We start from the raw sequence: 24,893 nt of genomic DNA on the forward strand, positions 1-24,893 counted from the left end.
TAATCCTATACTCCCGTCTCTAGTGTATCCTTGTATGAAGTTGCCACCACCCAGAACCTTGGGGTGAGCACTTGTTCTAGGCACTGAAGCGGGAAACAAAAGAAGAAGGAGCCTACAGTGTACCTGGAAGATCAGAACACATTTGTCACTCAGGAACATTTAAAAGTACTCTGTGACTTTGTATATAGAAAACATGCATTGGAGGAGGGCAGATGAGTAGGTTAATGGATCCGTAGATCCTAAGATAATTTAAAAAGGATAATATAAAACCACTCCCACTTGGCTTAGTTTGTGAACTGATAGAGGTGGCAGCAAATGGAAGAACCGGCCCAGAAATATGGTGAAATCCGACTTGGGACCTATACCTGCATTTTTCTAGAGAGCTTAATTATAAATAAAAAGACACAGGTTGGTAATGTGTATGCAGTTTTATTTGCATTTCTGTATCTGGTTCAATAGTCTTCTAGAATGTTTTTTTCTTGATGGCCTCAAGTCCTGCTGCGAATTAAAGAATTATCTTGGCATGGCTGTTGTACTCAGGAAGATGTTCAGTTGCTGGCAATGACCTGAAGGAAAAGCAAGTTATATCCACAGTCAGTTATTTCTGCCTACATCCTTTCTTTTTCCTTCAGGGTTCCTAGTTGCATATGACCCTATACTGGGTTTGTAGGGAGATAAGAGGTTGTAGGGCAGGAAGTATGTTGCAGCTGTGTCAAGACAATTCAATGTTATGGACATACTAGTGTCTCGGTGCACGGATTCGTGCACATTGAAAGGAAATTAATTAGAAGAAATATTTTAATATCGCTATTTGCCCTTTCTCTAATAGAGGTGTCAACCAAATTCATGATCGACAATGACAGATCAAAACACACGTGTGTGATTGGCACCAGTGAGAGCTTTATATGTATCGCGCATGCGCAAGTCAACTTAGCTTTTATATATATAGAATAAACCTGCTTAATTAGACCTGCTTTCTGATTTAGCTAAACTTTTTCCAGCCCAGTGAAGCACCCCAACTTCTCTTTCAGGAAATTGTCAGCAACACAGCAGTAAGTATCAACACGAAGCAGATTATTATTGTAGATCACGCAGGGAGAACAAAGGGTAAAATATTTAACTGCAGCAGTGTTTGACAGTGAGAAAACCTGAAGTCATTTTCAAGGTCCACCATTTCTTACTTATTTTCAGTTGGGTCAAATTTCTAAACTTTCTAAATCTCTGTTTTCTGGCTAATGAAAAGAAAATAGGACTCTACCGAGTCTCCTATCTACCTACTCCAGAACTTCTGTGAGGATCAAATGAGATGAGGCATGTGAAAATGCTTCACAAACATTTGGCCTAAGTGTAAAATGTTTGCACCTGGCTATAAAGCAAGTCGTGTTCCTGAGCTGAAAAAACTCCAAGAAGGTTAGTTACTAGGGAGAGGAAACTGAGTGTTGCTATGTGACATCATTACCCAGCACGCCTACAGCGACTGTTTCTGGGCCGCGGCTGTGGGCTGCATTTTGCACCATGGGGTCTCAGCAGCGTTGGCTGCGATTTGCTGGGGTGTTGCTCCAGGGTGGTGGCAGGGACTGTGTCCCACTTGAGGGAAGCTGAGTGTTGGTTTGTCAGTGCCAGGTCCATGTGCCGTTTATTTTTAAATAGCCAGTGCACATCATGGCAGCTCCAGCTCCTGCATTGAGCATCTGCCCCCTGGTGGTCAGTGTGCATCATAGCTACCAGTCAGATGGACACTAGCCTTTTGTATATATAGATATCCAGCATTTAGTGGCAAGGACAGACTTTGCAATGGTTGTGAGTTAATGTTCATACCACAAGACTCCAGAGTAAGTTAGAAGGCCGCAAGGCACAGGTGAGATGACTGTGAGGCTCTCCCAATAAGTCAGTATCAGTAGAGTCTCATCTAACTCTCAAAAATTGTTTGAAGTGGTAAAACCTCTTTCCAAAGGGTAGAGCAAATTCTCATAATGGGAGAGATTGTTAGTGCCTCTCCCCTTGCCCAGCAGAATGCAGGCTTTCTGAAGCTGTTTTTCTTTGACTTTAACTTAGGACAGCAGTGATAAATGCCTGGTTCAGATCTGTTGTTACCACCATCTTACCCTAAGGAGTAAACAATATGGTGAAGCCTGCTTAGTGGGTATGTGAAGGGAAACTCAGGGTGGTATCATTATTGAGGGAAAGTGCACTATGGGGGGAAGGGAAAGGAGTAAACATATGAATGTGGTGAGGAAAATGATAGTTTTCCCTGCCCAACTTTTGCTCTCCAACCCAGCCAGTGCACAGGCCTCCAGGTGACCCTATTTCAACCCATTATTTGAGAGGACTCACGTTATTCATCCAAGAGATGTAAGCAGAGACCCGGGTGAAGACTGTGGGCTTCCTGGAGACATTACAGCCCTGGCTGGACACAAAGCTGGTGACTCCATGGACAGTATACTGACCATTCACCAAGCAGTGGAGGGGGCCTCCAGAATCACCCTGCAGGAAATAAAAGCAGAGTCCTGAAATTCCAGATATTTTGATCTTTGGGCCTTGGCTTGTGCTTACACCCTGCCCACCCCCATCTCTGTAAAATTCTGTACAGTTTTAAAACTCCAATTCAACTCACCACTTGTTTCATAATCCCACAATCAAGATGAATCTCTTCTTCCTTTCTAAACAACCACAGTACTTCTTCCTTTCTTTTGCATTATTTATGTCATGTTCTGCCTTGCATTTTGGTTTCATAATTTGTTTCTACCTCCCACGCATAGCTGAGAGCTTGAGACAGGAGCTATGTTTTGACGATAATTTTCCTTTCTACGTTGCTAACACAGAACTTTGAAGAGCTACAAGTTTAATAGTTTTTTATTGACTTAAATTGAACCTGGGATGGGAGAAGTAGGGTGTTCTGATGATTTCTTTATCCCCAGCATTTAGACCAATGAGTCTAATTAGACTTAACATTTAAACACAGGATAGGTAGTCAATACATGTTAAACTAAACTGGGGTAAAGAGGAGAGAAATAATGTATTGGGTAGTGGTTACATGCTCAGACTTGGAATCAAGAACCTGGGTTTATAGAATATGACCTTGACATGCTTCTTCTTACTCAGTTCAAAGAATGCCAGTTCTATAATAACGGACATAAAAATTGGAAGGCATTTCTCGGGAGAATCTGACCAGCACAAGAGAACAGACCTAAAGATACTGTCATTGAAAGTCCCCCAATGAAATAGCTTAGCCAGATCACCTGACAAAGTAGTTCACTATGGATAAACCCCACCTAAGATTCAGAGCTACCTAGCCACTTCTTAACCACCCCACTCTAAAGCAAGAGCAGATGGTCAAGGATTTTACCGAACATTTGAAGAAAGCCTCTAATATAAAAATAAAGATCAAAGAAAGAGACAAAGGAATAAACAAACAAAAAATGAAGGCAACTAAGATTATGCAGGGAGAAGTAAACAAGCAATAAAATTATGATTAATATTGCATCCATGATACAAGAACAGCATGCTGTTAACAGAACATTTAAAAATAAAAAGAGCCTTTGGAAATTATGAATATGATAGTAGAAATGAAATATTGGAAGTATTGGAAGATAAGGTAGAACAAACAAACAAAATATAGAGAAAATAAGAGGACCCGTTTAGGAGGTAAACTTATGGATAACAAATTCTAGAAAGAGAAAATAAAAATGGAGGGGAGGACATATCAACAATACATGTTTCCAGAAACAAAGCTCTGGAGTTTCCAGAATGAAAAAAAGCTAGTAAGTGTCCCTCATGATGGATGCAAATAGACCCACACCAAGACACAGACCACTATGGACAAGAGAGGATAAAATAGGTCGCTTACCAATTAATTGAGAGTATGGGGCTGGATCAGCAATAAGTTGAGTACATGTTATGCAAGTAAAAAAGAATTATTATTTTCCAGGGAAAACAAAGTTATGCAGGAAATGAAAATTAATCCCAGAATACCTGGTTTAGTTGTGCATCACATTTTACATAATTATAACAAACATTAAATGTTAATCTAATAAAAATTATTTTTGGAGTTCGAGGTGGTGATAGAAAAAGTTCATGCTTGGGGGCAAGTAAAAATGTGTAAAAGGAAGAGATATCTGCATCTCTCATAATGCCTGAACTGATAAATTAAGTATAATATAACTATATATATTTTTAGAGAGGTATGGAAGTAGAAACAAAAGTCAGCTGAAAAGACTTGAAAGTAGTTCCTTTTAGGGAGCAAGAGCTCAAGGGGTAGAAGGAACACAATGACTATTCTTTTCCATTATTAAGCCTCATAATTTTATTTGCCACCTTAAGCAATTTAATATGTATAGTTTCAATAAAAAATTAAAGCGAAGAAGAAGAAGAAGAAGAAGAAGAAGAAGAAGAAGAAGAAGAAGAAGGAGAAGGAGAAGGAGAAGAAGGAGGAGGAGGAGGAGGAGGAGGAGGAGTAGGAGGAGGAGGAGGAAAGAAAAAAGAGGAAGGAAGGAAGGAAGGAAGGAAGGAAGGAAGGAAGGAAGGAAGGAAGGAAGGAAGGAAGAAAGAAGAAGGAAGGAAGGAAGAAAGGAAAAAAAGGAAGAAAGAAGAAAGAAGAAAGAAGAAGATCTAGGGAAAGAGACCAAAGATCTAGCTGTATCCCACCTGAACTAATGTTTAGGCAAAGTAAATGTTTTTAGATTATTGTACTCAAAACAAACAAAACAATCTAAACCTCTTCTATCCAAATTCTAATAGGGATTTGAGAGTACTTCTGGGCTATAGGATAGTATATGTGTAATACAATTGTCTTATGCTAATTGATCTGAAAAGAAATAAAGGCTCTGGAGAGATGGAGGGCATGGCTGAGGATTAGGACAGAAGGAAGAGATTGACAAGAACTCAGTAGGAGTATGTGGATCGAGGTCAGAGAAGCTCAATGAATTCACTCTCAGGAAAAGGGGTTGGGAACACAGAAGTTTGAAAACCTAGAGAGCACACTATTTGGAAAAGTCCAGTGGGAAGGGACCCAAAGACATAATTATCTTAAAGAATTGTCAATTTGGAGTGGCAACCAGAAGAGAAGTACTCTAGTTTTTTCAGAATTCAAGACCCTGGGAGAGAAGAAATTTGGACACACAGAGAACACCACGGATGAGAAAAGACCATATGAGGACTCAGCAAGGTCACCATCTGATAGCTAAGGAGAAAGGCCCAAGAAGAAATCAAACCTGCGGACACCTTGATTGGACTCCCAGCCTCTAGAGCTTACATTTCACTGACCTGACCTTAGTTTCTCACCTTGGGTAATTGTTGACCTCCAAGCAGCAGAAGACAATAACCCAGTTTTGACTAAAAGTCACAAGGTTAACCCCCTGGATAACATCTTAAGTTGTGTCAGTTCCTGAGCCCGAAAGCTGGGTGATCCCCTTGGCTACCTCTCTTTGAAACCGATTATGGACAATTGGACTCTTCAAAAATATCAATGTCATGAAAGACAAAAAATACAGTAAAATAAAAATAAGGGACAATAAAGGAGACTAAAGAGATATTTCTATTATTTGAAAAAATATTTCTATTATTTAAAAAATGAAATTCGTGCACAGGGGTGGGGGGTGTGTGTCCCTCAGTCCAGCCTGCACCCTCTCGCAATCTGGGGCCCTTTGGGGGATGTCTGACTGCCTAAACCAGCCAATCAGGCCTAAACCAGCAGTCGGACGTCCCTCTCGCAATCTGGGACCCCTTGCTCCTAAATACCCGTCTGCTCACTCCTAAGGACTTCCCTGCTCGCTCCTTGTGACTCCTTAGCGCTGCCATGGAGGTGGGGGAGGCTCCAGCCACTGCCGTTTTGTGCTCGCCAGCCAGCCGTGAGCCCAGCTTTTCTGGCTGAGCGGTGCTCCTGCTATGGGAGCGCACTGACCACCAGGGGGCAGCTCCTGTGTTGAGCGTTTGCTCAGTCGTTCTGGTCACTGAGCTTTTATATATAGATAGATAAATTTTAAAAAAGACCCTGGGAAGTGAATTAACTAAAAAAGATTAAACCTTAAGAGGTTATAGGTTAAGCTGGCTGAGGAGGATCTGAGAGGTTGTCTGAGTTTCTTTTTTTTGCCTCTCCTTGCATGTAAGGTTCCTAGGATACAGGACTCTTAAGTTTTAACACTGGAAAAGTCCTGGGAAAACTAGGATGATTTGGTCACCTTACTTCCATAGTACTACTAAGTGCTCACAAAAAAAGCAATCTTTGCTTCTGTTATTTCAGCCAGCCTACCAGCCTCCTGCTGGCTTCTCTTCCTCCTTCACCTAGCTTGCACCTTGCATTTGATTTGCAGTCTTGCCTTTTGCCCCAGTAATGCAGGAAAACTTAGTCCTGGATTAATCCATTCTCGAGAGCTGGATCTTTGAATGGTTATTGTGTAATCTCTAACCTCAGCCTATCAGTAATATTTTGGAGGCCAGTCCTTCTCCCATTCACTTTAATTAATCCAGACCCATACAGTCCTTTCCTCTTCAGTTTCAACATCCAGTTTAACACCTAGTTCATGAGTAAATAGAAGCAATAATGCAGAACACCTATCAACTTCCACGTACCCAGCATGCACACTCACGTTTATGCACATTTTGGCATCCCTCTCCCTGCCCAAAGCCAGCTCCACCTGTGCTCTTGGTTCCATCTTTTCTGTTTCCACCGGGATCTTGTGCTATCCATTCATTCCCTCTCTTTGACTCTATAGGATCCTTCTCTTTCTGCCTTTTTAACATACTTAATTTTCTTCCCTCTTAAACGGTCCATCTCCTTCTTGACTTCTCATCCCTCTTAAAGCTACCAGACTTTTTTGTGTTCCTCTCTTTCACCCAAGATTATTAAAAGAGTGTTCTACATTTCCTTGTTATGTTTTTTTAAAAAATATTTTTATATGTTTTTATTGATTTCAGAGAGAGGAAGGGAGAGAGAGAGACAAACATCAATGATGAGAGAGAATCAGCAACTGGCTGCCTCTTGTATGCCCTCCTACTGGGGATCAGGCCCACAACTTGGGCATGTGCCGTGAATGGGAATTGAACCGTGACCTCCTGGTCAACCACTGAGCCACACTGGCTGGGCCCTCACTATGTTTTTATTGCCTCTTCTTTCTTACCCTTTAGCTTCTGCCATCACCACTCCACTGGAACTGTTTTTGCCATAGTTGCCAGAGACTCACCCACTGCCAAATAGTCACTTTTAGTTATCTACTGTGGCTCTGGCTGCACTGTTTATTATGTGATGACCTATCCATATTTTTTGAGATTTAATAAAACTCTTATTTTTCTCTTGCCACTAGTCCCTCTTAGATATTTATGGGTTCTTTGTCTTTCACATATCTCCCTGAAGCACTCTAGTATTTATGTTATTGCAGTTCTGCTAAGTCACTGCTCTTTTTCTAGTGGTTTCCTTGGGGCTGAGAGGTGGGGTGGGAGTGTCTCAGTTGCTGTTAGGGGTATCTCTAGCCCAGCTCTCTCACCCAGGTTCCGCTTTCTTTATATCTAATTTCTTACCAGTTAACTATACCTGAATATCCCACAGGGATCTCAGACTCAACGTATCCAGAACTAAACTCATCACCTTTCCTCTCAAATCCTATAAATCTTGTCTCATTTGAGGGAGCAAACCTCTCTCCCAAATAACTTAAGCCAAATGCCTGTAATGCATCCCATATCCTCCTTCTTCCCTCTTCTCCACTGCCCTAATTCAGACCCTCAAATTTCTTGCCTGGATAATTACAATAGTCTCCTAACCAATCTCCCTGCCAATCTTGTCCTCTTCAAAAACATGATTATTTGTCATCAGACAGTGCTTCTAAAAGGCAAATCTGATCATGCTGTTCTCCTGTTTGAAACTCTTTGATAATTTCCCAGTACGTAAGTGATAAAGTTCATGTCCCCCAAGCATGACATTTAAAGCCCTCCGTCATGTGGCTCCTACTTGCCTCTAGTGTCATCTCCTGACATTCCCTAGTATGGTAATAGTTTATGCTCTAGCTCAAGGAGTCAGCAAACTTTTTTCTGTTAACGGCCAATAGTAAATATCTTAGGCTTTGCAGGCTCTGCTACAACTACTCAATTCTGTAAAAGCAGCCGTAAACAATACAGAAGAAACAACTATACTGTTTTCCAAGAAAATATTTTTATGAACATTGAAATTTTATATTTTTCACGTGTCATGACATATTATTCTGTTATTTTCCCCCTAACCATTTAAAAATGTAAAAGCCATTCTTAGCTCAAGGGCCAAACAAAAACAGGCATCAGACTGGATTTGGAGGCTTGTGGGCTTTGACCTCTGCTCCAGATAGCTGTAGGGAACACCCTATAATTCTGTATGTGTCCTACCTAGGTTCTTGGTCCATGCCTTTCTTCATGCTGTACCTCTCCCTGAATGTCTCCCCCCGCCCCCCTCCTGTTTAACTTTCAGGGCTCACTGCAGATTCCACTTTCTCAGAGAAGGCAAGTCTTTTCAGACCCCAACAGATAGAGGTAAGTACCTATTTTTTGGACTTCCCTACCACCTGGTGCATATCTTTATTGTAAACACTTAACCATATTATATTACAACTAGAGGCCTGGTGCATGAAAATCATGCACTTGGGGGAGGGGGGGCCCTCAGCAAGGCCTGCACCCTCTCGCAGTCTGGCAGCCCCCAGGGGATGTCTGACTGACAGTGGGGAGCGGGCCTAAGCCAGCAGTTGGATATCCTTAGCGCTGCTACAGAGGTGGGAGAGGCTCCCACCACTGGCGCTATGCTCACCAGCCCAGCTCAGAGCTTCTGGCTGAGTGGCGCTCCCCCTGTGGGAGCACACTGACCACCAGGGGGCAGCTCCTGCATTGAGCGTCTGCCCTTGGTGGTCAGTGCACATCATAGTGACTAGTTGCTCTGCTGTTTGGTCGATTTGCATATTAGCCTTTTATTATATAGGATGTTCTCTCATATGCCTGCTCTTATCATTTCTCCACTGTGTTTATCTTTGTATCCCTAGCATAAATGCACAGTATCTGGTATTTTATTTAGTAGCTAATCAAGACCATTTGTTGAATTGCATTAAGAAATCTGTAAGATGGTGTATTGCTGATTCATTGTGTCTAAAGAGAAAATTCTGTTTTATTTATACTATTATAAAACCATTTGTGCACTTTCCCCTACTATATCCACCCATATGTATGGCTATAAGTACTAGTGAGGTAAAAGAGTGGAAATAGAGGAGCTATTAATCATTGATCAATAGATTGATCATTTTTGTAGCTCCTCTAAGGGGAGCTACCTTATACAAAATTACAACCATCACTCCAGGCTTAGCCCCACTGCATCCATAAAAAGTCTAGGTCATGAACAAATTCTAAAGAACATATACCAACACAAATATTAGACCACATACAAGCTTTTGAGGTGGGGGCTCTAGGCAAGATGCATTTTTTAAGATTTTTTTTCAACTTTGAGATCCTGTGAGCATAGAGTTACTAGCAAAGAATCATTCTCATTCAGAAACCAGAGTAGAAAGTTGTATCTGTACATGGGGTGTAAATGTGGCATAGCGGGTAAGGAAAAGGAGGGAAGTGGTAGGCAGAGAGGGGAGAGATCTGGGGTGGGACTTTAGACACTTTCTACAAGTGTTCACCTGGCATCCAGAGCGAGCTCCATCTCCTCCAGCGCACACCATGGTGTTCTTCACAGTGGAGCCCCAGTAATAGGAGCTGGAGCAGGTGGCGTAATCCACAGTGGGCAGGTAAGCCTGCTGCAGGGTCTGGGCCAGCTGTCCATTGGCTAAACAGGACACACAGCATTGGAGATCAGCCCCAGATACTATCCAAGGGAAAAAACCTTCCACATTCTCCCAAACCTTCCCAAGCTCTGATGAAAGCTGAACTCCAGGCAAGCTCCTTCTTTCTGCTCACTGCATGTCATAGATCCTCCTTTTTATCTCTTTATATGGAAACAACAGGCTCTTTCCTTTAGGGAGTCATCCTTGATTGCTGTTCCTGGGTTCTAAAAAACCAGCCCTAGCCAGTTTGGCTCAGTGGATAGAACTGGCCTGCGGACTGAAGGATCCCAGGGTTCAATGCCCCGGATCGATCCCTGGTGGGGGGCATATGGGAGGCAGCCAATCAATGATTCTCTCTCATCGTTGATGTTTCTATTTATCTCTCCCTCTCACTTCCTCTCTGAAATCAATAAAAAATATATTTAAAAACACACAAATAATACAGATTAAAAAAAACAACAACCCATAAACAATCCTACTCCTGCCTTTTTAAAAACAAAAAACAAAAAAAACCTCATGGATACCTTAGCAAAGTAACTAGAATCATTTGTTGATAATTTATCTACCTGTCCTGTTTTTCCCTTACATTGTATACCCTATAAGCAGAAATGGGACTGTGCACCCTTGTTTGCATTTCTTAAGAGCTTGGTGCAACTTTTCTTTATCTGGCTCTTTGATTTTTCAAAGCCTTTGTACATGAATTATTTCTTTGGATCCTTACAACCCTTTCATGTTAAAGATCATGAAATTGAACCATAATGACATTAAGTGAACTGAGAGCAGAGCAAGATTAGAAGTATGTCTCTCAGCTCCAGATTTTCCCAGGAGACTGACTGCTCATAGCAAGGCCTTGCCTCTCTTTCAGAGCTCAAATACTGCCTGGTGGCTCATAGACTTCCATGTCAGGCCTAACGTCTCTGCCCCTCTTAACTATCTCTGCTGATAGCTCCTCCCACCTTTTTATGTTATCTGAATGAAATTCCCTACCAGAAATCTTCCCATGATGACCAGAAGAAGGCAGAGGCTTCATCTGCATTGACTTTTCTGGACCTACAGCTACCCTGGTTCATTCACTCCCAACCCAAAACCCAGTGACTGTCTATGGAGGTAGCACAATGGTGTAATGACTACCAAAGTGGGAGCCAGGATACCTGGGTTCCAGCCCCAGATCAGTAGTTACTAACTAGTAATGTGATCCTGAACAAAATGTTTAATTTCCTTTGGCCTCAGTTTCCTCATGTATAAAATAAAATGAGAGGCTTGTATATAGTACTGAGTTAAGTAGTGTGGCTTTTTGTTGTTGTTGCTGTTGGGCTGTTTTTTGAGTTATAAGAGTCTATGAATCTCTGCCTTGATTCCATTGCCTGTTCTTAGCTTGATTTCATGTCTCAGTTATTTTATCTCTGGTTCCTTTGTGGTTTCTTGGCTTCTGGCTATGAATACCTAGGACCACAGAAAATTGTACCCTAGAAGCTCAGCTAATCAAGATTCATGTGGTAGACGGTGCCCATGTAGGTGACTTACTTCTGGTCCTGCCCCAGCCTGTGATGTAGCAGGGACTGTTGTTAGCCAGGATGGTTCCCTCCCGTGGCAGAACACCCAGCTGGACGTAGTTGTTGAGGGTAACGCTCTGGGCCAGACGCAGCAGGGCGATGTCATAGCTACGAGAGGGAGGAAAAAAGACTGCTCACTCGTGGGCCAGCTGCCCATGGCTGAACAGGTCTCAGGTCTCAGGTCGCAGGTGGGCATATGGGCAGGCCCTCCCCTAGCCTTGTGTCCCCATAGAATTGGAAACCAGTGATTTTGAAGGGGGAACTGACTTGCTAAATCTCAAGCTTGAGGCATTATACATTTGGATTGTTTAGGACATTATATATTTAACAGCAGCACCTGCTGGTGAAGTCTTGGTGTTGTAGTCTAGCTCTGATCCCTGCAACCCGAGGAGTGGAGCTTACATCTTAATATATATATATATATATATATATATATATATAATGTATATTTTATTTCAGGGAGGCAGGGAGAGGGAGAGAGAGATAGAAACATCAATGATGACAGAGAATCATTGATTGGCTGCCTCCTGCACATCCCCTACTGGGGATCCAGCCTGCAACCTGGGAATGTGTCATGACCGGGAATAGAACCAGGACCTTCTAGTTCATAGGTCGACATGCAACCACGGAGCCACACTGGCCAGGCTGGAGCTTATATCTTTCAGTTATAAGTGGGGAATCAGGAAGGAGTAGAATGTTGCAATGATGGTAGCAAATATCCCAATTACTTGAACTGATCCCAACCCCCATATTCTATAGAACTGACCACCATTTTGATGACTTCTTTTCCAAAAATGTACAGCTCAGTCTTGGTGGAGTTTTCACATGTAAGATTCATTTTAAGAAAATTACTTTTGTTGATGAAGTCTATTCTATAAAATCCTATATAATAAAAGGGTAATATGCAAATAGACCGAATGGCAGAACTGAACAACCAATCAAAGTGTAATATGCTAATGATATGCTAAGGTTGCTCAACTGCTCGTTATGACGTGCACTGACCACCAGGGGGCAGATGCTCCAACCTGTAGGTTAGCTTGCTACTGGGGTCTGGCTGATTGGGACTGAGCAAGATGGGCTGGACACGCCCTGTAGCCCTCCTGCAGTCCCTCCTGGGCCCAATCGTGCACCAGTGGGGTCCCTCAGCCTGGCCTGTGCCCTCTAGCAATCCAGAACCCCTCAGGGGATGTCAGAGAGCTGGTTTCAGCCCGATCCCGCAGACCACTCCCCTTGGGAAGGCGCCAGATGCAAGGTTCATGGCTGGTGAGCGCTGCTGTGGCAGTGCGAGCCTCTCCCGATTGGGACTGATTGGGCTCGAGTCCGTGGCAGGCACATTGGGGCTGGGATGAGTAGGAGCGGCAGGTAGGAGCTGCAGGTTGGACTGCGGGTTTCAGCCCTATCCTTGCAGGCCACCCAAAGGGACCCACCCATTCACGAATTTGTGCACCGAGCCTCTAGTACAGAGGTTCTCAACCTGTGGGTCGCGACCCCTTTAGGGGTCACCTAAGGCCTTCAGAAAACACATATATAATTACATATTGTTTTTGTGATTAATCACTATGCTTTAATTATGTTCAATTTGTAACAATGAAAATACATCCTGCATATCAGATATTTACATTACGATTCATAACAGTAGCAAAATTACAGTTATGAAGTAGCAACAAAAATAATTTTATGGTTGGGGGTCACCATGAGGAACTGTATTAAAGGGTTGCGGCATTAGGAAGGTTGAGAACCACTGCTCTAGTAAATAATAAATAACAATAAAAACAGAAACATTTAACTCTGCAGAGAAGGAGCTTTAGGTGATCCAATCCTGCAAACCAGCTTAGATCAAATAAATACCAGAAATTTTTTAAAATTCTCAAATTCTCCAAAATATAAATTCTCAAAGTCCTCGTGGATGAATGTGAAGGAAGCCAAAACTCTGTTGCTAGTTAGTCAGCCCTCCACTTCCCAGCCCAAGGCCAGCCCAGCCTTGCCCTTACCCGGCAGCCACGTTATTGCTGTTCCAGTATGGATGCACCACGATCTTCTGCACACTCACGTACTGCTCAGTACCATCATTCTGACTCAGGTTGTGGTCTCCAACCACCACACGGAATGTCATTTGGCTGGAGCGACAGAAGGAAGCCATGAGTGATCCAGGATGCCCAAGCCTTCTTTTTCCCCCTTAGGGAAAAGTTGGGAAACCAGCTTATATCTTATCTTTAGGACAGGAACTCATCTTATCTGTCCAGCAGAGGAAGGATGACAAATCCTGGACAATGAGGAAGTAACCAGCTCCCTCATTTCCTAATTAATTAACGTGGGAGGACAAAAACTACCATCAACTTCATTTTCCCAGTTTATGAAACTAAACATCATATGGTGAACATAAATGAAATAATGGCTTTTTAGCTCACAGAGGAATTTTGAGGAAAGTATAAACGTCTAGACTAATAATTCTTAAAGCATAGTCCCCGGAACAGCAGCAGCCGCATAACCTGGAAATTTGCTACAAATGTGGACTGTCAGGCCTCACCCTGGACCTACCAAATGAGAAAATGCTAGATGGAGTCCAGTAACCTGTGCCTGCCAGGTGATTCTGATACATGCTCAACTGAGAACCAACCATTGTGCCATAAGAAAAAATTGTTACCAGCCAGCAATAAAGATAAATTTTTTAAAAAGGGACATCTGGGGGGTGGCAGTGGGGGTGATAAGGACACATATGTAATACCTTAATTAAAAAAAGGTACATCTGTAATATTTTCAACAATAAAGATTAATTTAAAAATATTGTTACCAGCCAGGCATTGACTAGGCACACAAATATTTACCTTCTTAACCCTCACAATAACTCTACAAAGTAGGTTTCATTACCTCACTCTAGAGAGAAGAGAAAGAAGACTTAGAAAAGTAAGTCATCTAAGGTCATATAGCTGGAAGAAGGTGGAATGAGATTTGAACCTGAGCTTGCCTAATGCCAAAATTTGTACTTTTCATTATATGGTACTGCCTTCCCACAGGCCTCCAAACAGACCCTTAAAGTCTTGCCCTGGTGGTCAAAGATATATATTTCTCCAGAAGGGCCAGATTCTTCCCCTCCAGGGGCTCAGTAAAGCTGGTCTTTGTTTTTCTCACTTGTCCACACAGTGAGCAGCTGTCATCACCCAGTTCCGTCTGACAAGGGTCCCTCCACAGGTGTGATACCAGTTACCTCTGGACAGGTACTGGAGGGAAATCTAGACAGGGAGGAAAGAAAGGAAGAATAAGTGGTGTTTCTTAAAGGCCTTTGCCCCAAATTACGTTACCCCTGAAATTCCTGCCACCCCTCAAAACATTCTCCAACTTTCTGGGCTAGAGATGGCAAATAGGTTTCATTTGATCTGTCAATTGCTATTGATTGATTGCTACTGTCTACCTGGTGTGGTAGCGAGAAAGGGTGTGTAAATGATCTGGGATCAGCAGGAAAGAGTGCACCATTGTTTGGCAATGTTTGCTGTGTACAAGGATGGGTGTGGGGAGGTAAAGGCATACACACAGAGTGTATTTGCCCCCCTCCCCAGCTCTAGGTTGTTGCAAAGGGCCAAGAACTCATTTCCTTCTACCTCCATTTCTTCTTGGGAAGGAAATGTAGCTATGGATTTGCTCCATCACCTAAGACCCACAAGCTTAGGTCTCAGAGCCTCCCCTCCAATGTTTTCAAGATATACCCTGGCCCCCTACTTCAGGGAATATTTAGAAATACCATTGGAATGTCCATTTTTATCAGTTCATGTCTTCTTCAGCACCTCATATAACACAATAACTTCTGAAAATTGGGGCTCAAACTTTTAAAAAATATATATTCTTTTATTGATTTCAGAGAGGAAGGGAGAGGGAGCGAGAGATAGAAACATCAATGATGAGAGAGTATTATTGATGGGCTCCCTCCTGCAGGTCCCCTTCTGGGGATCAAGCCCGAAACCTGGGCATGTGCCCTTGACCGGAATCAAACCCAGGACCTTCCAATCCGCAGTCCAATGCTCTATCCACTGAGCCAAACCAGCCAGACGGGGCTCAAACTTTTGTAAACTGATTTAATTCTAATTGTAATTATTCTTCTCAACTTGCCAATTTTTACACTTGAATTGCTTAAATCAGAGCCTAGCTGTCCTGTTATGAAAGTGGAAACTCTTGAAATAGCCAAATAAACAATATACTCTACTTGGGGGCGAGAGTGCACTTCAAAGTGTGACACGTACTGTGTGAAGGTATATATATATATGTGTGTGTGTGTGTGTGTGTGTGTGTGTGTGTGTGTGTGTGTGTGTGTCAAGGTATATGGAGTCTGAAATGTGGGTCTGGCACACAGTCTTGTTAATGTGGCACAAATGGTGTTGCTGGGAGTGTAAATGTGATTCGTGTTTAGGTGTGTGCCTGGGAGAGGGAGTGTGGTTGGTATTTAAATTCGCTCCTCCAAGCCTTTTGTACTTAGTAAAACCACCTAAGCCTGGTCCCATTCATCCTTAAAATCTAGAGTACAGGCAGTTGGAGAGCTTCCTGTTGATAAGGACACACACAAACACCTGTGTATCAGTGCCCAGGCAACTCTTATTCTATTGGAAGTCTGGGGCTGTGAAGAAACACCCACCTGAGAGGGCCAGGAATTCTTCCGGGCCTCAACCCCTCCAACTACCCGGGCGTTGGTTTCCGGAAAGTCCTGGGTGCTGTGTCCTTTGTGGGGCAGAAGAAAAGTGAGTGAGGACTAAGCATGGGGTCAGCCCGGGGTGGGGATGGGGAATAGCAGTTGTGCTTTGTCTGCAAATTCACAGTTTCTCCCTAGCAAATGAGCCCCGCTCCCCGCCCCCCCACTGTGAGTTCCCTGAGCCCCTTTCTAAAGCAGGGAAGTCTGTGTGCCTTCTGCTTTCCCTGGGTGTCCTCAGAACCCTGGCCTGCTGTGAAGGACCCACCTCAAATCACCAGGCTGGGCCTCAGAGGCAACTTTTCTCAACCTTCCTCAGGCCATCCCTTGGCCTGCCGGGAACCCCCTCCTTCCTGACTGCTGCCCCCCCCCCCCCCCCCCCCGACACACAGTGCTTGGGCAGGATTCTCCGGGGGCATGGACAGCAGTGCTCCCCCAGCCAGCACCTGCTGAGGATGTCCTCTTGTCAGTGGGGGTGGGAGGGAAGCCCAGGCCCTGGTAGAGGCTTCTCTGCTTCATGAGGGGCCTGCACAAGAGGGGCCCCACACTTTTCTATCATGGGCTCCAAGAGAGTAAAGTTTTTGCTAGACTTACAGGCAGAGTGTCCTACCCGCTCTGGAGTAGAGAGCAGGTCTGGGCTTAGGGATAGCTTTCTGACCCTCCTGCTCAAATCCCCTCCTAGAACTCAGGCCACAGGACCCACTCACCATAAAGGACCAGGGTGGCAAAGATGAGGAAGCTCAGCATGTTGCCAGTGGAGTAGACCACAAGTGGCCCCTTACCATGACCCAAGCCTTTTTATACTCCTCTTATCAGCAGCTTTGCTAACCTTCCTGCCAGTTGGCAGGGCTGCGGGTAGAAGGCAGGGAAAATCACAGGTGACATGGAAATACAAATGAAAAGATTTCTTTTCAAGTAAACTAATTTATCTGTTATTCAAAGACAGAACAAGGTCAGGGCTAAATTAATTATCTACTTTTAGTTGAAAAGCATCCAACAAAGTCTTTTCCAGAAGTAAGATGGAGAACCTGGACTGGTTTTCCCTTCGGGGTGCTCCCCTAGTAGCACTGGGGAGCTACTGCCTCACTGTCCTCAGTGGCACTACAAGCACAGAGACCTATCCCATGCACTAGGAGGTTGGGGCAAAAGAGGATTGGAGGAGGGAAGAGTGACTAGCAAGAGGAAGGAAGGGTCAGCAACATCTCCGAGTGCACAGAGGGAGATGGGACGTGTGCATATGTCTGTATACCTGCAGACATAGGTGTAAATGCAGGGAGGCAAAAGCAAAGTAGGTGCATTAGAGAGCTCTGTGGAAGAGGGTACTAGGAAACAGGTTTGGGGAGACTCAGAGAGCTGAAAAGAGAACTCCCAGAGGACAATGTGGGGGAGTTAGAAGAGGGAGCCCTTGGGATAGCGAGATAATTTGAGGGTTATAAGGGTAGAGGCCAGGGGAAGCAGAGTGGAGGAGTGGGCATGTCCTGCAGGAGGCGAAAGGCTCTGCCCATCAGTCAGTAGAAGAGGAAAGAGGGAGATGCAGTATGCCTTGAGGCAGGCAGAGGACTTTGGGTTGGGAGGCCCTAGAGCAGAGGACTATGGGTGTAGTGGTTTTTTAGGCAGAGGGGAGCCGGGATGCTTGGAAGTCTAGAGGGAAGCAGCAAAGTCACCAGGTCCCTAGAACTGCAGAATTCAACTTTTCATGTCTGCAGATACAGGAGAGGCCTGGAAAAGCTGTTGGAAGGAGTTCTATCCAAACAGTCACGTTTTTAGGTCCTTGAGCTGGTCAGGGGAATGTAAACTATGATGCTCAGGTAACCTGGAGGGCTCCCTCTCCAGTCTAACCCCAGCATTCTAACAGAATAGAGCTTGGGGAGGAGGGCTGAGCTGGGCTGGGGACCAGGGTCTCTCTTGTCATTCTCCTCCCACCTCCTACCTCCTTTGGAGAGTAAGGAGACAGCTCTAGCCTTCGGATGAGGAGTTTAAGAGGAGACTTTAGGGCACGGGTGGGCAAACTTTTTGACTCGAGGGCCACAATGGGTTCTTAAACTGGACTCAGAAGAAGGAGCTGCGGCCGTGTTTCCCGACGTTGCCATGTTAACACTGCTGCTGGTGAAGGAGCGGAGGGGAGAGCAAGAGAACCCTCTGCTCTTTCGGCTCCGCGGGCCGTAGTTTGCCCACGGCTGCTTTAGGGCCTTTTAAAAGTTACCCCTCAACATCACATACTCTAAAGCACTGGTTCTCAACCTTCTGGCCCTTTAAATACAGTTCCTCATGTGACCCAACCATAAAATTATTTTCGTTGCTACTTCATAACTGTAATGTTGCTACTGTTATGAATCGTAATGTAAATATCTGATATGCAGGATGGTCTTAGGTGACCCCTGTGAAAGGGTCGTTCGACCACCAAAGGGGTCGCGACCCACAGGTTGAGAACCGCTGCTCTAAAGTGTACCTTTAAGGGCAGGGCCAATATCACATCCATCTCTGTATCCGTGGACTAGCTCAGAGAAGCCCAATCTGTATTTGCTTAAAAACCAAAATCTTTAGGTCCTGACCAGATGGCTCAGTTGGTTGGAGTGTTGTCCCATACACCAAAAAGATTGTGGGTCAGGGCACATATCTGATTTGTGGGTTGGGGTGCAGAGAGGAGGCAACTAATAGATGTTTCTCTCTTTCTCGCTCTCTCAAATCAATGAAAACATATCCTTAGGTGAGGATTATAAAAAAAAGAAAAACTAAATTCTTTAAGACTACATTTAAGACTCTCACAACTAGTGTCAAATCTACATGCCCCGCATCATCTCCTAGTGGTAGGCATAGATGGTGACTTTGGCCGCACTTTTAATTTATTTATTTAAAAAAAAAATTTGGGGGGGGGAATTTCTCTTCCTTTTTAAAAAATATATTTTTATTATTGATTTCAGAGAGGAAGGGAGAAGGAGAGAGAGATAGAAACATCAATGATGAGAAAGAATCATTCATCAGCTGTCTCCTGCACACCCACACTGGGGATCAAGACCACAACCCAGGTATGTGCCCTGACTGGGAACCGAACTGTGACCTCCTGGATCATAGGTCGATGCTCAACCACTGAGCCATGCCAGCCGGGCTCTCTTCTTTTTAATGATGCTTATTGCTTGAGGGCAGAGAGAAAGAGCAGAGGCATCATAAATGCTGAGTCTAAATTCTCAATGTGTGTTCTTCTGCATCACACTGACAAGAAGACGACCCTGGAAATGTCCAGAGGGAGCGACACGTTGTTGACAAATTTTATGCACCAACATTGACCTTTGCAGTCACCCTGATTTTCTTCATCCTATTCTTGTGTTCCTTTGCTTTCTTGAGGTCTTCTTTTCATATAGGCCATGTCTTGCAAGTCCATGTTTGGCTTTGTTTTTCTTTGCATAATCCAGGGAATCATAATTCATGCCAAAGTCAGTTGTCTTGCCATCACCAAAATGGGTTCTGAATCCAAACACAAAGATGACATCTGGTGTGGTCTTATACATTTTGGCTAGTTTTTCCCGAATTTCTGTCTTGGGTACTGTTGCCTTCCCTGGGTGAAGGACGTCAATGATGATTTGTTTCTGCTGAAGTAGTCTGTTGGTCATGAACTTCTTGGTTCAGATAGTTACTGTTTTATTTATGATAGAAGTTGATCTTCAAGCAACCAGAGAGGAAAGGAGGACCACTCTCCCCTGGCCAATTATATCAACAGAAGGACCCTGGGCAGTGCTGGTGTGCGGGTGTGGCCAGATCAGGAGGCCTACCACACCAATCTCTTCTTCTTTATAAAGAAGACCTTTTAACATTTCTTGTAATACTCCTTCAGCATTTTCTTTTCTGGGAAGCTCTTTATCTATCATTTGATTCTGAATGACAGCTTTGCTGGATAGAGTAATCTTGGTTGCTTTTCATCACTTTTTGTGCCAATATTTTGTGCCAATCCCTTCTGGCCTACAAAATATCTGTTGAGAAATCAGCTGTCAATCTTATGGGAGCTCCCTTGTAGGTAACTAACTGTTATTTTCTTGCTGTTTTCAAGATTCTCTTTTTGTCTTTAATCTTGGGCATTTTATTGTTATTATTTTTAAAAGACACATTTGCCTGGCCAGTGTGGCTCAGTGGTTGAGGGTCAACCTTAAACCAGGAGATCTCAGTTTGATTCCTGGTCAGGGCACATGCCTGGGTTGCGGGTTTGATCTCCAGGAGGCAGCCGATCAATGATTCTCTCTCATCATTGATGTTTTGATATCTTTCCCTCTCCCTTCCTCTCTGAAATCAATAAAAAGATATTTATTCAGCATCATGATCTAACTATTACAATTAGCAATCAACAGCATGGGTGCAAAAAAATCTATATGAAAATCCTTTGTTAGAATGCTTTACAATTTCCACAGAACATAAACTAAAATAACCTGTTATACAATTAGTCACAAATACAGTCCTTGAGTTTTTGTTTATTTTTTAGAACTAATATATACACCGAGTGGCCAGATTATTATGACCACCTGACGTTTGTAGGCAAATTAGCTATAATTCCATGCTGAAGTTGCTAGAGGGCCAGACCATTATAAATAGGGAAGTAGGTGGTTTACCACGACAGTAGGAGCGATTTTTTTCTGAAGATATGGGTGAACAACTCGATTTAACAGCCTCTGAACGTGGGATGATTGTTGGCGCTTGGAGCCATGGAGCGAGAATCAGCAAAACAGCCGAAGGCCTGTTCGAACACCTTTGCTGTCTGCAGTTACCAAGATAAAACGTCTCCAATTCGCACAGGAACACAAGGATTGGACAATTGAGCATTGGAAAAAAGTCATGTGGTACGATGAATCACGTTTCCAGTTGCATCATGCAGATGGCAGTGTGAGAATTTGGCGGAAACAGCACGAAAGCATGCACCCCACCTGCATGAGTACAACCCTTCAAGCTGGTGGGGGCAGTGTTAAGGTTTGGGGCATGCTTTCCTGGCATGATTCGGGCCCTTTAATTCGTGTGGAACAACGTCTGAATGGCACAACATATCTAAGCATCATTGTTGATGGCATATCCCAATGGAGGTGGCTTCTTCCAACAAGACAATGCGCCATGCCACGGTGCTCGTATTGTGCAGGAGTGGTTTCAAGAACATGAGGGAGACTTTACCTTGCTTAGGTGGCTCCCACAATCACCAGATCTCAATCCAATTGAGCATTTGTGGGATGAAGTTAAAAGTGCCATCAGGCAGCTGGTTCCACAGCCATCAAATCTCACAGAACTGGACAGTGCTATTTATCAGGCATGGTGTCAGATTCCACACATCACCTTTCTTTTTGTTTTCTTTTTTTTAAAAAAAATATATTTTATTGATTTTTTACAGAGAGGAAGGGAGAGAGAGAGTTAGAAACATCAATCAGCTGCCTCCTGCACATCTCCCACTGGGGATATGCCCGCAACCTAGGTACATGCCCTTGACCGGAATCGAACCTGGGACCTTTCAGTCCGCAGGCCGACGCTCTATCCACTGAGCCAAACCGGTTTCAGCGCACCTTTCAACATTTCGTGGAGTCAATGCCAGGAAGAATCGCCACAGTATTGAAGGCAAAAGGTGGCCCAACGAAGTACTGATGGGGTGGTCATAATAATCTGGCCACTCAGAGTGTGTGTGTGTGTGTGTGTGTGTGTGTGTGTGTGTGTGTGTGTGTATATTTTTTTCTTTTTTGTTTTTTTTGTCAATCCTCACCTGAGGATATTTTTCCATTGATTTTCAGAGAAAGTGGAAGGGAGGGGGAGAGATGGAGAGAGAAACATCGATATGAGAGAGAGACACACTTCAGTTGGTTGCCTCCTGCACAAGGCCCTGGGATGGAGCCTGCAACCGAGGTATGTGTCCTTGACTTGAATCAAACCCAGGACCCTTCAGTCGTCGGACCGAGGCTCTGCACTGAGCCAAACTGGCTAGGGAATCCTCAATATTTTTGCTCATTCACATGAGTATTGTTTAAAACATCTTCCTTGTAGCAGCTAGGCCCTGTCACTACTGTGCTTGGCTGAGTTCACAAATCTGTTGTAACCTGTAGCTTTCCTGTTACTTTTCTGGCTCTCCTCTTCTGCTAAGCTTTGTTTCCTGGCAATAATTAAAACCTTCTGTCCCTGCCATAACTACTGCTGCTGCTGGAACCATCATAGCCATCTTGGTTTCATGGTTTGGCAACGTATTGGCTTCCACCATCATAGGGGCCTTCTACATCCAAAGTTTCTTCCTTTCATAGGTTCAAAATTTGAAGATTGGTTGTTGTAATTGCCAAAATCAGTGTAGCTTTCACCACCTCCAAAATCGTTTCCATCATTACCAAATCCATTAGAGCCATCCCCACTGCCGCCATATCCACCACCACCACAGATGCCACCAAAGCCACTGAAGTTTTCTCCACAACCAACATTGTCATTCCCACCAAAACTACCTCCACAACCACCTCCAAAGTTTCCAGAAAGTGACACTGTATGGCATACACAGACACAATCTGAAAAGCAAAACTTTGAAGACAGTTAACTACACTGGAGTTCAACATTCACAATTGGACATGGTGGTTCCCATTGAAACACAATTTTTCTAGGATTACCCTCATTTTCAAAGAGACTGCATTAAGTCCAGTTTTAGTTTGGCCTGATTATTTGCACATACACAACAAGAATAGTAATTGATCAAATGGATCACATAGGCTCTTTCAAATCTGCTTTGATGGAATTTTTGCAAGGAATCTTAATAAACTTTCTCGTATAATTTGGAAAAATAAGTAAAAAAAGGAATGAATTAGACTTAAATAAACTGACATGAAAAAATGTCGTTCACATAGTAAAGAAATCAAGTTGCAAACAATATGGTACTGTGTATATGTGCATTTGTAGATTTACAAAAAAGCAGTTTTAAAGGGCTTTTACCAAGCAATAAAGTTATTATATCTAGAGAATGAATTACTAGGTATAAGAGCATTGTGAGGATAAATTTCACATTTTAAACTCACATTTTCTGTATTATTTGACTTTGGTACAGAATTACTTTGTAATTAATATATAAGTAGATAATAAATTCTGGGACACTTAGCTCTTCTTGGCAATGGCACCACTACTTTTCAGGTGGGAAATAAATCCCCAAAGGGGACCAGCCATTCAATGCACAGGGCTAGCAGCAAGCTTTTAAGGTTTTAGGTGAGCTCTGAGAGTGGTTAAAGGGGTGGACTTTAAGGAAGAGGGCAGATGTCAGGTTAGGGCAAGACCCACCTTGGCTAAAGAGAGGCAATGAAGCTGGTTTCTTGAGCCTTTCTACCACCCGTGTCGGTGCTCTCTCCTTCTTCTTGACTACCGCCCTTCCCTAGTCCCCTCCTTACCCCCAAACCTGGGCCTACTCTATAGTTATGTCATGTGGTATTTTCTCTCTTGTGCTGCATCTCTCACTTCCTGTTACTCTTATGATTGCCCCTGGGAGAGGCTATGCTGCGTTTGGTAGGGGCAAGGAATCACCTTAGGGCACCTTGGTTGAGCATATATCATAAGACTAGAGAGGCCTTCCCTTCTCCTGGCTGCCGGCACCGGTTTTCTTCCGGCACCCGGGACCCAGGCCTTCGCTCCGGCTGGAGCCGCCTTCAGTCTTCCCTCTGCCGCTTGGAGCCTACGTATGCAAATTAACTGCCATCTCTGTTGGCAGTTAATTTGCATATTGTGCCGATTAGCCAATGGGAGGCGTAGCAAAGGTATGGTCAATTACCATGTTTGTCTATTATTAGATAGGATTGGGCTGGAGAGCTGTTAGGTGATGTTATAGACTGTATGAGGGATTTTGGGATAAGTGGCAAATAAGGCCTGATAAATGATTAGATGTTTAATGCAACCAGAGTAGGGCTAGAGTTAGGGACCATGGCTCCCTATGGCTTACCTGACTTATTAGCATGACATTCAAAGCCTTCTCAATTGGGCCCCAACCCCCTGTTCTAAAGGGCTGACTTACCCAGTAGGCATAGCAGACACAGTGCCTAAGGCCCACAATACTTTTAGGGGCTCAAAAAATGTTTTATTAATTTATTTAATTTAAAAAATATATTTTTATTGATTTCAGAGAGGAAGAGAGAAATATCAATGATGAGAGAGAATCACTGATTGGCTGCCTCCTGCACGCCCCCTAATGGGGATCAAGCCCACAACCTAGGCATGTGCCCTGACTAGAAATCAAACCATGACCTCCTGGTTCATAAGTCGATGCTCAACCACTGAGCCAGGCTGGATGGGCTGTTTTTTCTTTTAAAACCATAGTAAAATGAATACCATCAGCCTGGGTTATATTCATTTTTATACCAAAGCAGTTATAAAACATAACTTTAAATGTTTTTTTTTATGAAGGCAAAAGTGCCCATGAAAGTTATGTAGCCCTGATCTTCTAGCTTCTACATCTACTGCTCTCTCACCCTGATGTCCTCTTGGTTTCCCAGATCCACTTATACCGTTGTCCCTCTGTATCTCTTCTCATGTAGATCATTTCTTGTATGGGATCTTTGTTTATTAAGTCCTTCCACCTGAGGACTCATCCTTTGAGGTCTAATGTCAAATGTCACCATCTTTGTGAGGCCTTCCCTAACCCCCCTAAAATTTAGGGCCAAAATGGAAGGAATTGTTCTAACTCACCTAGCACATCTCTGAACACTCCATGAGTTGCTTGCATCTCTGTTTCTCCACCTAGAATCTGAGTTCCACAGGGGAAGAGTCTCATCTTATAACTCCTCATGTCTACTTATGCTTGACACACAGTACGTAGGCCAAAGGGTGTTTGGGAACAAGAGCAAGGTGCTGTGATGGACTTTTCAGATGTGTGTAGTTCTTCACAGCCTGAATCAATAGATTCTTCAAAGGGATCAGCGAAGGAACCAT

General features: G+C 43.6%; 1 protein-coding gene and 1 pseudogene across 1 annotated transcript; both read right to left on the bottom strand.

The window, feature by feature from the left end:
* Positions 1 to 413: 413 nt before the first annotated feature.
* On the bottom strand, positions 414 to 16,833 carry CELA1 (chymotrypsin like elastase 1). Its single transcript, XM_059682883.1, has 8 exons — positions 16,703 to 16,833; positions 15,945 to 16,027; positions 14,453 to 14,553; positions 13,315 to 13,440; positions 11,295 to 11,431; positions 9,627 to 9,772; positions 2,335 to 2,484; positions 414 to 566 (listed from the first exon to the last, which is right to left on the bottom strand). Exons 1-8 carry the CDS (start codon positions 16,740 to 16,742, stop codon positions 549 to 551), a joined length of 801 nt encoding a protein of 266 aa, XP_059538866.1. The 5' UTR covers positions 16,743 to 16,833; the 3' UTR covers positions 414 to 548.
* Positions 16,834 to 18,728: 1,895 nt separating this feature from the next.
* On the bottom strand, positions 18,729 to 23,990 carry LOC132226536 (small ribosomal subunit protein eS24-like; annotated as a pseudogene).
* Positions 23,991 to 24,893: the final 903 nt, after the last annotated feature.

This window comes from Myotis daubentonii, chromosome 2, assembly GCF_963259705.1.
Source record: "Myotis daubentonii chromosome 2, mMyoDau2.1, whole genome shotgun sequence".
NCBI classification, from domain to species: Eukaryota; Metazoa; Chordata; class Mammalia; order Chiroptera; family Vespertilionidae; genus Myotis; species Myotis daubentonii.

What these genes read in the sequence shown, in the direction of transcription:
- CELA1 (XM_059682883.1), bottom strand. Translation starts at nt 16,742, where the DNA reads ATGCTGAGCTTCCTCATCTTTGCCACCCTGGTCCTTTATG. An exon ending in AGGCTGGGGCAGGACCAGAA is followed by an intron (nt 9,773 to 11,294) that starts GTAAGTCACCTA and finishes TGTCCTGTTTAG; the next exon opens with CCAATGGACAGCTGGCCCAG. An exon ending in GAGCTCGCTCTGGATGCCAG is followed by an intron (nt 2,485 to 9,626) that starts GTGAACACTTGT and finishes TATTTCCTGCAG; the next exon opens with GGTGATTCTGGAGGCCCCCT.